General features: G+C 34.6%; 1 protein-coding gene across 6 annotated transcripts in view; it reads left to right on the forward strand.

Moving 5' to 3' along the window:
* Positions 1 to 18,934, forward strand: part of LOC148940180 (uncharacterized) — a 100,537-nt gene that overhangs the window by 42,575 nt on the left and 39,028 nt on the right. For 5 of the 6 annotated variants that reach the window (XM_089106492.1, XM_089106490.1, XM_089106489.1 and 2 more), the window contains exon 2: positions 11,019 to 11,832. In XM_089106492.1, the coding sequence (XP_088962618.1) occupies positions 11,039 to 11,832 (794 nt within the window). In that variant the 5' untranslated portion in view covers positions 11,019 to 11,038. Of the gene's footprint in view, positions 1 to 11,018; positions 11,833 to 18,934 lie in introns of those variants that run through there. The other variant, XM_089106494.1, reaches the window with a different exon arrangement.

Genomic DNA, 18,934 nt, shown 5'->3' on the forward strand with positions numbered 1-18,934 from the left:
AGATTTTCATGGGCGTATCTGATGTAATAATTTAGGTCGTATGATCAATTTTATTTATTTTTTAATGCACTAGTTTTTCAGTAAGGACATTCGATATCCTAAAAGTGTTTAATTTCAGATTTTACCTTCACCGACTATGTTGTTAGCAGAATTTCAAAAGGATCATTTATGAATTCTGGTGTATCTGATGAAATAATTTAGATCATATGATCAATTTAATTTATATTTTTACTGCAGTGATTTCAGCTCTTGGATATAGATTATAGATACTTCATTCAAGAAATTATGAAAAAATAGCAAGTAAGTAACAAACTCTTTATTGTTTTCACCTCTTTGATATACAATGAGGATATTTAATTCGACAGACAATGAGAAATTATCTAGCGTGAGACAAACTCTTCTCTTAATTCGCATACTACTTGTACAATTTGTGAATTTCATTTAAGGAACTATGAAAAATTGGTAAACGCTGATTGAAAAACTCTTACTTGAAGTCCCAAAATGGATAAGCAATGACGAAATTTCAAATCGGCAATTCTGAAAAAAATGATGTGTAAGTATCGATTTCTTTCTTGAATTATTCTGCTGGATAAACAAAAAGACATTTCATTAAAGAAATTATGACAAAATTCTAAGTAAGTAACAAACTCTTCCTTGAAGTTACCTCTTGGATACACAATGCAGAAATTTCATTTAAGAAATTATGAAAAAATTGTAAGCAAGTAAGAAACTCTTTCCCGAAGTCACCTCTTGGATACACAATGCAGAAACTTCATTTAAGAAACTATTAAAAAAAATTGTAAGTAAGTAAGTAACAAATTCTTTCTTGAAGTCACTTGCTTCTTGGATACACAATACAGAAATTTCATTAAAGAAACTATGAAAAAACTTTAAGTAAGTAGCAAATTTTTTCTTGAATTCATCTGCTGGATATACAAAAAGACATTTCGTTCAAGAAACTATGACAAAATTCTAAGTAAGTAACAAACTCTTTATTGTTTACACGACTTAGATACACGATGTAGAAATTTAATTCAAGAAATTATGAAAAAATTCTCAGTGAGTAACAATTTCTTTCTTGAAGTCAACTCTTGTATACACAATACGTAAATTTCATTCAATAAATTATTAAAATATTTGTAATTAATTGACAAACTCTTTAGTTATTTCACCTCTTGGATATACAGTACAGATACTTCATTCAATAAATTATGGAAAAATCGCCATTAAGTAACGAACTCTGTATTGTTTTCACCTCTTGGATATACAATACGGAAATTTCATTCAATAAATTATGAAATTTGTAAGCAAGTAACAAACTCTTTCTTGAAGTCACCTCGTGGATACATAGTTCATAAATTTTATTTAAGAAAGTGTTAAAAATTTGTAAGTAAGTAAGTAACAAATTCAATCTTGAATTCTCATATTTGATAAACAAAAAAAGTCATGTCATTCATGAAAATGTGACAAAATTTTAAATACGAAACAAAGTCTTTCTTTTATTTGTAAGTAGGTTGAACAAGACTGACCTACATTTCAGGAAAATATGAAAAATACCTCAAATAGACTCTTCCTTGAGATGACTTCCTTGTCAGACAGGAATGCGATTACGCGCGAGAAGTTGTGAAAAATCTTTTATAAGTAGCAAACTATTTGCTGAATTCTGCTTTAGGATGCACTGTACCTATATTTTAATCACGAAATTATAAAAAAAATTTCAAGTTTGTAACTAACTCTTTCTTGAATATACCTCTTGGATACCCAATACGGAAATTTCATTCAAGAAATTATGAGAAAATTCTAAGTTAGTAACAATCTCTTTCTTTAAGTCCCCTTTTTGATAAGAAATACGATACGAAAATTTTATTCGAGAAACTTTAAAAAAATTTCAGATAAGTAACAAACTCTCTTTTGAAGTCCCCTCTTGGATGCACAATGCGTATATTTTATACAAGAAATTAAAAAAAAAAGGAAAGTAAGTAACAAACTCTTTATTGATTTCACCTCTTGGATACAAAAAAGACATTTCATTCCAGAAATTATGACAAAATTCTAAGTAAGTAAAAAAAACTCATTCTTGAATTCGCCGTTTGCATGCACAATACAGAAATTTCATTCTATGGGACCTCTACACGTCATTAAACACGTTTTGAAACTACATGCTATTTGCTTGCCTTTCCTTGGTACCTTTCCAAACGAGCGGGGCTTCCCCGCTGGTTCCTACACATTGCAAAAAAGTGAGAAGTACGAAAACTCCACGTTTTCAACCATACTGGTTTTTTAGACAACACCCATTTTTTTGGTGGCCAATCAGAAACAGCGGAAATTGCTCAATATACGATAACTTGATTGGTTACACACCGCAACGACGCATACATAGTGAGAGAGACATGCAAAGTCGACATAGCTTTATTTCATTTTTAAGGTTAATTTAGACTAGGTTACGTGCGCGCACGTAACCTAGTCTAAATTAACCTTAAAAAATGAAATAAAGCTATGTCGACTTTGCATGTCTCTCTCACTATGTATGCGCCGTTGCGGTGTGTAACCAATCACCAATCAAGTTATCGTATATTGAGCAATATCCGCTGTCTCTGATTGACCCCTAAAAAAAATGGGTGTTGTCTAAAAAACCAGTCTGGTTGAAAACGTGGAGTTTTCGTACTGCTCACTTTTTTGCAATGTGTAGGAACCAGTGGGGAATCCCCGCTCGTTAGGAAAGGTACCAAGGAAAGGCAAGCAAATAGCATGTAGTATCAAAACGTCTTTAATCACGTGTAGAGGTTCCATAGAATAAAATTTCTGTATTGTGCATGCAAACGGCGAATTCAAGAATGAGTTTTTTTTTTACTTACTTAGAATTTTGTCATAATTTCTTGAATGAATGTCTTTTTTGTATCCAAGAGGTGAAATCAATAAAGAGTTTGTTACTTACTTTCCTTTTTTTATAATTTCTTGAATAAAATATCCATATTGTGTATCCAAGAGGGGACTTCAAGAAAGAGATTGTTACTTACCTGGAATTTTCTCCTAGTTTATTAGATGAAATTTCAATACTGTAGTTCATGTCATAGAGTGTACTTCAAGAAAGAGATTGCTACTTAGAATGCTCTCGTATATTCTTAAATGAAATATCCATATTGGGTTTCACGTAGGTGTATTCAATAAAGATTTTGCTACTTATATACAATTTTTTTTTTTAATTTCTTGAATGAAATATCTGTATTGTGCATCCAGGAGGAGAATTCAAGAAACAGTTTGCTACTAACTTACAATTTTTTCATAATTTCTTGAGTAAAATTGCTGTATTGTCTGTCCAGGAAGCGAGTTCGAGAAAGAGTTTTTTTGCAATGTTTTTCATTTTTTCCTGAATTAAAGTTTAGTATTGTGAAACCCAATGACGAATTCAAGAAAGGGCTAGTTCCTTATTTAGAATTTTGTCATAATTTCTTGAATGAAATGACTTTTTTTTATCCAAGAGGCGAATTCAAGAAAGAATTTGTTACTTACTTACTTACTTACAATTTTTTCATACTTTCTTAAATGAAGTTTCTGCATTGTGTATCCAAGAGGTGACTTCAGGAAAGAGTTTGTTACTTGCTTACAAATTTTCATAATTTATTTAATGAAAGTTCCGTATTGTATATCCAAGAAGTGAAAACAATAAAGAGTTTGTTACTTACTGGCGATTTTTCAATAATTTCTTGAATTAAATATCTGTACTGTATATCCAAGAGGTGAAATAAAAAAAGAGTTTGTTACTTACTTACAAATATTTTCATAATTTATTGAATGAGATTTCCTTATTGTGTATCCAAGAGTTGACTTCAAGAAAGAAATTGTTACTGAGAATTTTATCATAATTTCTTGAATTAAATTTCTACATCGTGTATCTAAGTCGTGAAAACAATAAAGAGTTTGTTACTTACTTAGAATTTTGTCGTAATTTCTTGAATAAAATGTCTTTTTGTTTCTCCAGCAGGTGAATTCAAGAAAGAATTTGCTACTTACTTACAATTTTTTTCCTAATTTCTTTAATAAAATTTCTGTATTGGCTATCCCTGAGGTGATTTCAAACAGTGTGTTACGTGATTACAAATTTTCAGATGTTAGTGAATGGCAGATCTTCTCTTTATATACGACAGTTGAAAACAATTAAGAGTTTTCATCTTACGATGGATTTTTTCGCAATTTACTAACGGAAGTATACCCTTTCTTTACAAAATAATTCGAATCAATAAAGAGTTTGTTACTTTCTGACAAATATGTTCATAATTTCTTGAATGAAATTTCCGTATTGTGTATTCAAGAGTTGACTTCAAGAAAGAAATTGTTACTTACTGAGATTTTTTTCATAATTTCTTGAATTAAATTTCTACATCGTGTATCTAAGTCGTGAAAAAAAATAAGGAGTTTGTTACTTAATTAGAATTTTGTCATAATTTCTTGAACGAAATGTCTTTTTGTTTATCCAGCAGGTGAATTCAAGAAAGAATTTGCAACTTACTTACAATTTTTTCTTAATTTCTTTTATGAAATTTCTGTATTGTGTATCCAAGAGGAGACTTCAAGAAAGAATTTCTTACTTGCTTACTTACAATTTTCTCATAGTTTGTTAAATAAAGTTTGTGCGTAGTGTAATCAAGAGGTGACTTCAGGAAAGAGTTTGTTACTTTCTTACAATTTTTTTCATAATTTATTTTATAAAATATCAGTATCGTATATCAAAGAAGTGAAAACAATAAATATTTTTTTACTTACTTGAGATTTTTTCCTAATTTATTGAATGAAGTATCTTTACTGTATACCCAAGAGTTAAAGTCAATAAAGAGTTGTTTACTTACTGACGAATATTTTCATAATTTCTTGAATGAAATTTCCGTATTGTGTATCCAAGAGGTGACTTCAAGAAAGAATTTGTTATTTACTGAGAATTTTTTCATAATTTCTTGAATTAAATTTCTAAATCGTGTATCTAAGTCGTGAAAACAATAAAGAAATAAAGAGTTTGTTACTTACTTGGAATTTTGTCATAATTTCTTGAATAAAATGTCTTTTTGTTTATCCAGCAGGTGAATTCAAGAAAGAATTTGCTACTTAATTACAATTTTTTCATAATTTCTTTAATGAAATTTCTGTATTGTGTAGAAGTGACTACAAGAAAGAATTTGTTACTTACTTACTTACAATTTTTTTTCATAGTTTCTTAAATGAAGTTTCTGCATTGTGTATCCAAGAGATGACTTCAGGAAAGAGTTTCTTACTTACTGAGAATTTTTTCATAATTTCTTGAATGAAATTTCTGCATTGTGTATCCAAGAGGTAACTTCAAGGAAGAATTTGTTACTTACTTAGAATTTTGTCATAATTTCTTGAACGAAATGTCTTTTTGTTTATCCAGCAGATGAATTCAAGAGAGAATTTTCTACTTACTCACAATTTTTTAATATTTTCTTTAATCAAATTTCTGCATTGTTCATCCAGGAGGTGACTTCAAAAAAAAAATTTTTACTTACTTATTTATAATTTTTCTTAGTTTCTCATATGAAGTTTCTGCAGTGTGTAACTAAGATGTGACTTCAGGAAAGAGTTTGTCACTTGCTTACAATTTTTTAAGAATTTATTGAATGAAATATCCGCATTGTATATCAAAGAGGTGAATACCATAAATAGTTTGTTACTCACTTGGGATTTTTTCATAATTTCTTGAATGAAGTATCTATTATGTATTTCCAAGAGGTGAAATCACTGCATTAAAAAATAAATTAAATTGATCATACGATCTAAATTATTTCATCAGATACGCCAGCATTCATAAATGATCCTTTTGAAATTCTGCTAACAACATTGATGGTCAACGTAAAAGTTTGAATTGAACACTTTTAGGATGTCGATTGTCCTTACTGAAAAACTAGTGCATTAAAAAATAAATTAAATTGATCATACGACCTAAATTATTTCATCAGATACGCCCACGAAAATCTAAAAAACTTAGGTCTGAAAACCCAAACAGTTAATTAACTATTCTAATTCATGATTTCAGGCACGTCAAACCCCGAAATACTAAAGCTAAATTCTCAAATAATAAACCCCAGGAAACAAACACCCACGAAAATCTACATAACCTAGGTATGAAAACTCTAAACAGCTAATTAACTATTATAATTCATGATTTCAGGCAAGTAGAACAACAAAATACTAAAGTTAACTTCTCAAATAATAAATCCCAAGAGTCATGCATACACGAAAACCTAAAAAATCTAGGTCTGAAAATCCCCCAACAGCCAATTAATCATTCTAATTTATGATTTCAGCCAAGTCAAACCAAAAAATACTAAAGTTAACTTCTCAAATAATAAATCCCAGGAACCTAACACCCACGAAAATCTAAAAAACTAGGTCTGAAAGCCCAAACAGCTAATTAACTATTCTAATTCATGATTTCAGGCACGTAAACCCACAAAATACTAAAGTTCACTTTTCAAATACTAAACTCCAGGAAACAAACACCCACGAAAAAATAAAAAACCTAGGTCTGAAAATCCCCCAACAGCCAATTAAATATTTTAATTGATGATATCAGGCAAGTCAAACCATGAAATACTAAAGTTAACTTCTCAACCACGAAAATCTAAAAAACGTAGGTCTGAAAACCCAAACAGTTAATTAACTATTCTAATTCATGATTTCAGGCATGTCAAACCACGAAATAGTAAAGCTAAATTCTCAAATAATAAACACCAGTAAACAAACACCAACTAACATCTAAAAAACCTAGGTCTGAAAACCCAAAACAGCTAATTAACTATTCTAATTCATGATTTCAGGCACGAAGAACTACAAAATACTAAAGTTAACTTCTCAAATAGTAAATCCCCGGAGTCAAACATACACGAAAACCTAAAAAATCTAGGTCTGAAAATCCACAGACAGCTAATTAAATATTCTAATTTTATGATTTCAGGCAAGTCAAACTATGAAATACTAAAGTTAACTTCTCAAATAATAAATCCCTAGAGCCTAACACCCGCAAAAATCTAAAAAACTAGGTCTCAAAACCCAAACAGCTAATTAATTATTCTAATTCATTATTTCAGGCACTTCAAATCACGAAATCTAAAAAACCTAGGTCTGAAAAGGCTAAACAGGTAATTAACTATTCTAATTCATGATTTTAGGCACGTAAAACCACAAAATACTAAAGTTAACTTCTCAAATAATAAACCCCAGGAGTCAAACATCCACGAAAATCTAAAAAACCTAGGTCTGAAAATCCCTAAACAGCTAATTAAATATTCTAATTAATGATTTCAGGTGCTTTAACCAACACCACACTAAAGTTAACTTCTCATATAAGAACCTCCTAGATTCAAGAACAAGCTAAAAACAACAACACATATGTCTGTCCAAACCAAAACAGTAAATTAAGTAATATAATTAATAATTTCAGTCAGATCAATTACGACATACTAAAGTTATCTTTTCATAAAATAAATCCCAGGAACCTTGCAAATCTCATTACCCCTTTTTAAATGTCAATCAAATAATTCTGATTATAGTGTCCAATTTTTTAATAACAAAAAAAAAACCTGTCTGCTTTTCAAAATGTTCGTATTTGGAACTCTGTCAGTTAACACTAAGAAGCGAATTGGGTAATCCTCTGGCAATATCAAAAGGCTTAGCAGTGATTACGTGTCATTTTCGATCCATTGCTGGCGACAATTCAATCAGAGCAGAGTTGTGTAAATAGAATTTTCTTTTCGCAATTTGAGTTAGCTTAATGCAAGTGAGATATCATTTTGATATCTCTAATAGTGTTTGCAATACTGGGGCGAGATCTCAGATACCTTTAAGCTACAGGCTATTAACCGGATTCCATATGTACCCACAGTATTTCCATACACCTATTAGCCCGGAAACTTGTCTGATTGGCCCAGAAACTTGTCTGGTTGGCCCAGAAACCTGATGAATTGTATAGAAAACAATTCATTTTATTCAAATCCCAATCACCAATCAAGTTATACTCACTCTCTTTGAAAAGGTGAAGAGCTTCTATAGAATAATGTAGAAATTGCTATGGCGGTACGCAAATAACATAGAAATTGGTAGGGCGGTACGATTTTTTTTTATCATGAACCCTTTAATCACTAATTAGAATCATTCACACTCCTATTATTCAAAACATTAATTAATATCGTTCATAGTGTCCAATTTGCAAATCTCATTACCCCTTTTTAAATGTCAATCAAATAATTCTGAGTATAGTGTCCAATTTTCTAATAACAAAAAAAAATAAGCAAATAACATGGGAATTGCTATTGGGCCAAGCAAATAGCATGGTCCTTTACAGGCAAGCAAATACTGGTTTAGAAAAACTAGAATAGTGACATAATTTCACTTTATCGACCCTCAAATTCCATTATGTGAGGGAGCTCTGAATCTCTTTGAAAAGGTGTCAAGCTTCTATAGAATAATGTTGAAATTGCTATAGGGGCAGCAGAATAACATGGAGATTGCTATAGGGGTAGCAGAAGTATAATCTTGATTACTACTGGCGTTGGGAGGGCTAGTTACCTTCTGATAACTTTAAACTCTCAAAAACGGCACTAGAATTTCCGAGCTCTGGTTGAACAAACCCCCCTCCGAAGTTTATATGACCACCCCATTCCATATTTTTTGGGCAATAAAGATATTGATAACAACCTTATACGTCAACAATGGGCAACTAGCATAACTTATAGCCCTTGCCCTGACGGCTGTGAGGAGGAGGGGTTGATATCCCCAAAGGTGTTATTACTGGACCTTTCAACTATGCTGAACAGCGTGGCTATCTCAAAATGTTGATAGAAAATGTTTGGAGAAATGATGGGCGTGGTGGTGGTGAGGGGGGGGGGGCTGGTTGCCCACAATTCACTTCTGAATCTTAAAAAGGCACTAGAACTTTCAATTTCCGATCGAATGAGCATCCTTAAAATGAAATACAACCCTTCCCGGGGTATGCACCCCCGGAGGCATAACTTACAACCCTTGCCCCCAGACTCTAGGTATTTGTGTCAACCTTGGAGGCATTGTGTCAACCCTGGAGGCATTGGACTACATTGAACAAAATGACTGTCTTAATATTTCGATCAGATACATATGTGACAAGAGGGCTTGGGGGGGGACTACTTGCTCTCTGATCACTTTTGACTCTTATAAAGGGCACTAGAACTTCCGATCTCCAATCGAATTAGCCCCGTCCGAAGTTTATACGACCACCCCTTCCATAAAAACATTGCATGTTAACAATGGGCAACTAACGTAACTTATAGCCCTTGCCCTGAGGGCTATGGGGGGCTAGTGTTCCCAAAGAAATAATTACTGGACTTTTCAACTATGCTGAAAACCAAGGCTATCTTTAAGTGTTGATAGGATGTGTTTGGAAAAATGATGAGCATGGTGGGTGAGGGTTGGCCACCCTCTGATCACTTTCGACTCTTAAAAGGGCACCAGAACTTTCAATTTGGAAATGAATGGGATCCTTTTGAATTTTCTACAATTTCTTCAATACGAAGTGCCTTGGTCAGAAAAAAAAGTAATACATTGATCCCGCTTCGCTCTTTACCTAGACAGCGCTATTGCGCTGCCTAAGATACAGCATAGCAACCTAGATGACAGCCATGGTTTCAACGGTTCCTTTTTCCTTGATCATGTACGAACCATCGTACATGTCTTATTAATTATCAAAATCAACATATTATAAAATCTTTGAAAACATATATTTATAACATTCGTAAGATCGACCAAATTATACCATTCAACTTCCGCAATCTCCTGCTTAAATTTTTCAAAGTTACTCTGGTTAAACACGGGCATTGGACACTTGGGAATTCTTGGTGTTGGCTTCGTGGGAATTCAAAACCTCAAGTCGGATTGAAATCCCCAAATGGTCTGATGTATATGTAATAATAACTCTTGGAGTTGAAAATTCGAATTTGGAAAAATATCTATAGCTCATGAAGGTCAATATTAAAATCCCTGAGCATCATAAATGGATGTGAACCAGTTGGTAATTTCTCAAGCTGCTTATTAAGAAGATGAATAAAGATTGGTGTAGAGGCAGATGGCGGCCTATGCAATAAATTCACAAATACTTACATCCTTGGGTTTCTGTCTACACTGAAGAATAAATGGTTCAAATGAGAGCTGGTGTTTACCCCCCCCCCCCGAAAAATATCCCCGTTTAAAATACCCCTTGCAGAATATCCCCCCCCTGCGGCTGGTACTGTCTCCAATCACTTTTGACTTATAAAAAAGGATTAGAAGTCCTAATTTCTGATCCAATGAGCACCTTCTGTAGTTTCTGCGACCGTGACGTCGAGCAGGAGATACGGAATAAATTCTTCTGATTTTGGGGTTTAATGTTACTCTTTACTTTCATAATAACAGCGTAGATTAAAAACATTTCCACAAATCAAGGGGGATTAAACATCAATTTTACATTTTTAATGAGTTTTTTAAGTTTTTTGCCGCCCCCCCGAAAAATAACCTCATAAACAAAAGTCCTAGATACGGCCCTGGGGATTGTACATTAGGTTCAACTTCCACCCTCCCCTCGTCTCTCCCTTAGGACTAATTCTGTATTTGTCCGAAGGCTCAATGAAATTCAGGATGTTTTGGTATCAAAAGGCACCCTTTGTGGCATCTCCAGTAGTATGGGGTTATAGATCCTGTGAACCAGGTAGGAAGACCCCCCCCCAAATATTTTTCAATGAATATAGCGAAAAAATTATTTTTCAAATCTACAGGAAGGGGTAATGACCCATCACCATCATCAATTGATGCCGCTACTGTCTCCCATCTCTCAGTTTTAAATTCGGAGGACAATACATGCTTTCTTTTAATCATTTCATACTTGAACTGAGAAGAAGTTAAGTCTACTCTTCGAGAACATTGAACAATAGAAAATTGAGTAAGTTATAAAATATATGCCTCGAAACCAAATATTACATATTTAATCAAACATATTCTTTTTTCAGATTCTGGTCTGGTTTTCAGAATGGAGTGTAAATTTTGTCACAAGCAGCTATTTTTAGCCGAACATCTCTTCTTTTATGAGCGAAATGAAAATAGTATTCACCTGTCTTTAAAACCGGAAGTTCGAAGCACAGTTGAAGAACAAGCTTTGACCTATAACACAACCAATAAATTTACAGATGTCCAATGCAAGTACTGCTCTAAATCAGTGGGCAAGGAGCTCCCCTTTGGTCCCAACAGTAATTTGTTTGTTGCTTTCAGCATTGATAGAATCATTCTATTGCAGACACTGTTGCCAACAAAATCTAATTGGCGCACAAGTTTGAAACAATTCCCTGAAATTGAGGTTAGAACTGTTAATACGTTTTTTGGTGCACTTCTAACCAATAGTCATTCCCGGATACAGAAAAATGAAATAAAACCTATACGGTTTGCAGACCCAAGTAATCTGAAAGATTTTAGCTGGTACTTACCCGGTTGTAATAAAATTCCTAAAGACTATCAGATGCAGTGTTATGTTGAATCATTGTTGCGTGATCTGGTTGTCGTCCTCCCAACAGGTTCCGGGAAAACTTTAATTGCTACAATGTTAATGCGAAAAATGAGAGAGCTGAATCCTGATCATCTAGTGCTCTTTATTGTCAATACTGTTCCGTTAGTGTTTCAGCAGGGTGAGACCATTGAGAACGATTCAGCATTAAGAGTATGTCAAATGTGTGGTGAAAACAAGTCACAATCAATAATACGACAGCTTGAAAATGGAAAATTTGATGCACTTGTTTGTACTGCAGGAGCTTTTTCGACCTGTCTTCAAGGGTATTCTTTATTTGTATTTTTAGTTTTTACCCATTAAAAAAAAACAGCACAGCGGAGCACAAATAAGAACAGAAAGAAAACAATACAAACCAATAATGTTAGGTCACTAAAAAAATCATTGTAGTTAACTTCAGAAAGGAAAAAATGAACAAGAATACTCAGAAATACAATTTAAAGTTCAAAATTCAAAGTTACAATTACAAAATTCAAAGTAAACGAAGCAAAAACATATAGTAACTGTAATATACAAAAGGTAAGGTACCAGTAAAGTCGGGGCATTGGTTTAAGTTTCTATTGACTTGAAGGTGAGGCCAAAATTTTAAAGGTGTCGAAAAGTTGGGATGTCTATAGTCGATTTCGGTGCATAGGAAAATCGGAAAAGTAATGGAAATTATACGATAGTAGCTGGGCAACGATGGAGTTATTAATTGCAAAAACCGCTTTTATAGAAAAAAATATTCAATATATATTGAAGAAAATAGGGAAAACATATTTGCATTTGTTACCCCAATCTTCTCCCTACCGAGGTGAAAATGTAAATGTATTAGAATAAAAAGAAAATATATGCTATAAGATATCCCGGTTGCTTTGAACGAGGAAAAACCTAGGAAAAAATTTCTCAGAGGCCCCACCCTTCAGAGCCAAATTAAAAAGTTGTCAGATTCAAACTCTGACTTATTTGATTTTCCACAGGGTAATAGAATAACAGAACCTGAACCCTCGTGCAACTAGACACCTGTGCAACTCCATCCACATATAACTCAACCCTATTTCATTGAGCCCTCGTGCAACTGGACCCACGTTTAACTGGGCCCCGTGCAACTCAGCCCATGAGCAGCTCAACCATATTTAACTGAACGGTCGTTTGACTGAATGCAACTTTATCCCATGTAACTAAAACCAGGTTAAATTGAACTGCCGTATAAATCAGCCCTTTTTTGCCTTAACCCTTATGTAACTCACGCATTTTTGAATTAAGCCTTGTTTTACTGAACTGAACCCAAGGCCTAAGAATAAGTTTGAACTAGTACTAATTAGAAGCTCAAATTATGCTTCTTGCTTCGTTTGGATTTTCTATCTTATATCACCTATTTGGGCAAGCTAAAGTAATTTGGACCAAAGACAAAGAACCGGCACAGCCACAATCGCAACTAATTTCTGTCACTGGAAGCCAATGAAAACGCTTTTCTTTCAAGATCGCGCTTGCGTGCATCTTTTCATGCATGGCAAAGTTAATAATTACTCCATCAAACAGTTCGTGGTAATGAACTGTAAGTAAGGAGCGACCCGGCTCAAAAGTAACCGAGACTCTGAAAAACGGAATTTTGATACCAATAGACACATAAAAAGAATCAGATTGTTAAGCTGATTTCAAGTATATAAAGTTCATCAAGTTTAGTCTTAGTCATCAAAAGTTACGTGCCTAAGAAAATTTGCCTTATTTTCGAAAAAAGGGGGAAACACAGCCTAAAAGTCATAGAACCTTAATAAAAATCACACCATCAGAATCCAGTGTATAAGAAAACCAGTCAGTAGAGGTTTCAAGCTCCTATCTGCAAAAATGTGTTTTTTTTTTTTTTTGCCAGACGAAAGATCACGGATGCGTGTTTATTTGTTTTTTTTTCTTTTTCCCAGGGGGTGATCGATCGACCCAGTGGTTCTAGAATATCGCAGGAGGGCTCATTCAAACGGAAATTGAAAGTTCTAGTTCCCTTTTTAAGTGACCAAAAACATTTTTTCCTCCAAGTCACCCGATCAAAATTTTGAGATAGCCATTTTGTTCAAAATGGTCGAAAAATATAATAACTATGTCTTTGAGGATGATTAGCCCCCCACTGTCCCCAGGGGAAGGGCTGCAAGTTTTGAACTTTGCCCAATGTTTAAATATATTATTGGTTATTAGGAAATATACAGGCATTTTCAAGGGGGATCTTTTCTGGTAGTGGGGGGGGGGGTCGGATGTTATATGGGAGGATCTTCCCACGGAGGAAGTTTGCATGGGAGAAGGGATATTGCTACGAAGGGGGCACCGGATTTCCCAGCATTATTTAAAAAAAAAACGATCAGAAATTAAATAAATAAACAAGTTTTTCAACTGAAAGTAAGGAGCACTTCAGAACTTAAAACGAACAAAAATTATTACGTATATGATTGGGTTTGCCTCCTCGTTAATACCTCGCTCTTTATGCAAAAGTTTTTTTTAGTAATTTCATAAGAGCTATTTATTCTAATTAACGGCCTTTGTGATTAAGGGGCAATTCTTAAAGAATTAGAACAAAATTTGAACTTTAGTGTAAAGAGCGAGGTATTGACTAGGGGGCGAACCCCCTAATTTACGTAATAAAAGTATACGAATATAGAAGTTCGTTACGTAAGTTAATTCGTAAGTTACGTATATTTATTACTAATAAAAACGTTCGTAAATAAAATTAAACAACTTTCGAGATAACTATTTAACCAAAAATAGGTAAAATTAATATGCAAGTTTCGTTTTAATTATTCATGTACGGTGAGCCAAAATCAAAACCTGCATTAATTCAAAAATGTTCAGAAATTAATTAAAAAAAACAGTGTTTTTTAACTGAAACTAAGGAGCGATATTAAAACTTAAACGAACAGAAATTATTCCGTATATGAAAGGGGATGTTCCGTTCTCAACGCCTCGCTCTTTACGCTAAAGTTTTACTCTGCCTCACAACTTTTTTTTTTTAAATAAAAAACTTTAGCATAAAGAGCGAGGCGTTGAGGAGGGGACAGCCACTTTCATATAGAATAATTTATGTTTGTTTTTAAGTTCTAATGTCGCTCCTTACTTTCAGTTAAAAAAATTTGTTTTTTTTATTTAATTCAAGTAAGAATTTGCCCAGTTTCCATATAAATGTTCAAATTTTGATTTCTCTCCACATACTTGGTCAAACATTATAATTATTATTTTTTTAATGCGTGAATGGGGAGGAAGGGGAGGGTAATTGAATTTGGGCCTCAGCTCTAGGATTGGAAGTAGCTTTTACTCTGGCCGTAGTTAAATTCTAATAGGATGTAGTCTCTAGTCTAGGAATACGCAAAATTCAAAAAGAATTTGAAAAAAATGAGAGGTATTGGGAAGAAACCAAAGCTTTACAGACTCAAAAATTTCTGCTGAAAAAAAAAAATCTAAAAGAATATTGTGACGGTAACGATTATTATACTTGTAAGAAGGTTTGCATAGTGTTTTTTGGGTGAATTATGTTATGTAAAATAAAACCAGTCACCAGTTAATGCGCACCAAAAAGGCAATATTTGCGTTCTACTATTACTATTACAGCTAACACCACTACTGGTACTACTACTATCAAAATGGTTATTCCAAGAGAGATCGATGAAAAAATGAATTTCCAGTAGACGAAGCTCGTCGACTCTCTTTAAAGCTTCATTTTTGAAGTTGATACTGGAATACTCACGCGGCGCCTTTGATCAGATAATAAGAAGTTTCTTTGTTTTTAACGCATTGAAGTTGATCCTCCTTGCATCAGACCACTTTTCATCTTTGGAAAGATCCATCTGTAGGGAAAGCAAGGCTTGTGTTGGGTGCTCGCGTTTTGGGACGCTTGAGTGTGTCGGGGTATCGTCGGTAAAGTGACGTAGAGGGCGTGCAAGATTTTCTCCCATATCATTTATGTAGATGAGGAAAAGTGAATGTCCCGAGAAAATGCCCTGGGGAAACCTTGCTTTCCCTAAATATTCGCAGGAAATAAAACCCGTTGAGAACAACCCACAGTGAATGATCAGAAAGAATGCTATCAATTACTTTTAACAGACATTCATGAACACCGTACGCATGGAGTTTCTTTAGTAGGCCAAGGTGCCAAACTCTGTCGACAGCTTTGCCAATGTCGAATGACAATAGCCACTGTCCTTGTACCTACGTCCTAATTAATCTGTAGGGAAGGAATCGAAGTCCTCTTGGACGACAGTGAAGCCCCCTTGACGATTCTCCACCTACTCTATGCCGAAGCATGTTGATGCTTGCTGGTGAATTTCTCCTTACACGTAAACCGGAACTGCCGAATCACATAAAGTGCATCCTTGCGTATGTTGATAAATAAAATTCTGCCCTTTTTGCAATTGAAAGTAATTGTCACTTGTGTGCCGTTTGCTTTACTTGAATAGTCTTCCTACACTGGGCTTTGAACCAATGCTTGTCATTACTGGACACCTGGATCCGCTTTGAAGGAATATATTTTTCGACAGAGTCAACTATGGCCCACTGGTACTTCTCTGAAGCTTCCTCTGAGCCTTCAAGGAGGAAGGCCATCCACTGCTGAGAACAAAGAGTATTTCTCAAACCGTCTCAATCACCTCTATTGTATTGCCAGAATATTCGCTCATGCTTTATTGGAGGCGAAACACGAAGGTTTGCACGTGCAAAGACGACAACGTGGTTACTTGTGAAAGCATGAGTGTCTACCTTAAAGGGGTCAGGGTGATCTGCAAGGAATAGGTCAAGACAAGATGATCCGTTTGGGCCGTGATATATGTCGAAATGGACAGGTAGTTTCAGCCCGTAAAAGAAAGATAGATTATACAAGTCTGATACCTCCTTATCAGTGTTTTTGCTGCGAAGCCGCACTCTATGATGGACGTTGAAGTCTCCATGAAGGATAATGGCAGACTTATCGTGCTTACCCCGAATGTATCTGAGGGAGGTTTTAAGGTAGCTGGTAATCTAGCAGGTTGGAGGGTTATACACGTTACCAAGAATTATGGACTTATTTCGGAAGGTCACCCTAACCCACAGAGCTTCTTTGACTGCTGAATCTGGTATATTTAGATATGAATATGGTTCATGGCTCGGTAGATAAACAGTAACAGCTCCTCCTCCGTATTTAGCGCCGTGATTACGTTCACGATCTAACCTGAGGAGCGTGTATCCCTCAGTGGCGACCTAACTGCTCTGTATTCCATGGTTGGGATTGGTCTCAGAGATTCACATGATAAATGGTTTGACCAAGTTCACCAAATATAGGAACTGGTCAAAAATTAGATCCGAGACCACGTACATTGCAGTGGGCTACCGTAAAGAGGTTCGTTTGGATGGTTGGTGAACATGCTAGAACGTGTTGAACATGTGAGTCAATATTAAGGGGAAAGTTGAACTGAATTAAAACATAATAAGCACTTCTAGATTGTCAAAAGGGTGCATCAGCAATATTTTTAAAATTACTTACCATATCAAGAGTAAACTTCCGGGGCATCATGAGGGGATGCCGTACTTACAAAAAAATTATCCAACTACTGCAGCTTCTACTGTTAATACTACCACTAATACTACGATATACCAGTATATTAAGGCTAAGCGTATGACGGCCAAAATTTGATGGAAAATCGAGGGGAAATTTGAACTAAATTGAAATGCACTATGTTCATGCAGATTGTCAAAAGAGCGAATCTCAAAAATGGATTTAGGTTTTAATTTTGGAATTTTCAAAGAATTCTTGGAGGGGAAAGAGTATGACTTGTAAGGCTAAGAGTATTAAAATGAAAAGGGTGTCAAAAAAGGGTCAAAACTGCGCATCAGCAATATTTTTGGAACTACTTATCGTATCAAGACGAAACTTCCGGGGTATCATGAGAGGGATGTTCAACTGGGCAAAGGACAACATATACATTCTATTACTACAATTAATAGTGCTGCAACAACTCTTACTACAAGTACTAATAGAACATTTCTACTGCTACTACTACTACAGCTACTACTTCTGTCGCAACTACTTGTTGCAAAGCTCTAAGAGTATTAAGATGATCAAGAATTAATTTTGGTATTAAGCTGGAACTTTCGGAGAATGCTTAAAGGGGAAGTTAAATTGACCAAAAGGCAATATGTATAATTGCCTAATATAATAATCTATGAATGCTACTTTTACTGCTACTACTTCTAGTACTACTACAACTAGTGCTTTTACTGTATCTAATGTAAGGCTATGAGCATTAAGATCAACATTGGAGAAAGTATATAAAAATATAGGCTATCAAAAGTGTGTATTGGCAAAATCATAGCAACAGCTAATTGTATTCGTTTGAATCTACCAGGACTTGATGAAGGGGATGTTCAACTGACCGAAAGGCAATATCTTAATATTGCTGTTGCTATTAATACTACTGCAGTACTATTACTACTACTACTACTAACAACTCACCATAGCACCAAGCCGCCTGAGGCTAACACAGCAACGTACACTCCTCCTCCATTCCAACCTCTTCAAATCCACCTTCTTTTCACCCTCCAATGAAGTTCTCATTTCCCTGAAACCTTTTTTACAACATCCTCCTAACCCAACCGTGGACGACCTTATTTACGTTTAGCCCTAGACAGTTGGCCGAAGAGGATAATCTTTGGCAGTCTGTCATCCGTCATCCGCAGAACTTGCCCTGGCTATCTTAACCTTTCTCTCATTATTGCCCCAGAAAGTGGGATTGAACCACACTTTTCGTGCAGCCTACTATTTGAAATATGGTCAGTCAGTCTGGTACCAAAAGTAATCCGTAGGTAATTTTTCTGAAAAACATGTAGCAAATCTTCATCCGTTTTTTGGAGCGCCCATGCTTCAGGACCAATTTTTACTACTGTCATCACTGTAGCTTTCAATATTGTAATCCTGGTTCGCAGACTTATCTTACAGTTCTTCCAAACTTTTTTTTAACTGTGGAAAACGCTCCGAGTCTTGGCTATTCTAGTTTTATATATGTATTTACTATATGTCTTTGCTAATAATGCTACCAAGGTAATTGTAGCTATCAACTTGATCGATCTTTTCGTTACCCAACGTCACCTTTTCATCTTCACTGATTCCTAGCCTTAGCGACTTATATTTCTTAACATTAATTTTCAAACCTGTTCTTGTCCACTGATCTCACAAAACATCTAAAAGGTCATTCATTTTGCTCATACTTTGATCTAGGATGCTTAAATCATCCGCATGCATAACTAGCCTAATTTCCTACCTTAACCGCAGCAGTGTTATTCTCGTAGATAGATCTTTTTAATATCATAGACAGCGCAATAGCGCTGCCTAAGTAAAGAACGATGTTGGCACAATGTATTTTTTTTCCTGTTTCCATACCC

The sequence above is a fragment of the Artemia sp. Qi Xiang Cuo genome, chromosome 20 (assembly GCF_049724085.1).
Source record: "Artemia sp. Qi Xiang Cuo chromosome 20, ASM4972408v1, whole genome shotgun sequence".
In the NCBI taxonomy this organism is placed as follows: domain Eukaryota; kingdom Metazoa; phylum Arthropoda; class Branchiopoda; order Anostraca; family Artemiidae; genus Artemia; species Artemia sp. Qi Xiang Cuo.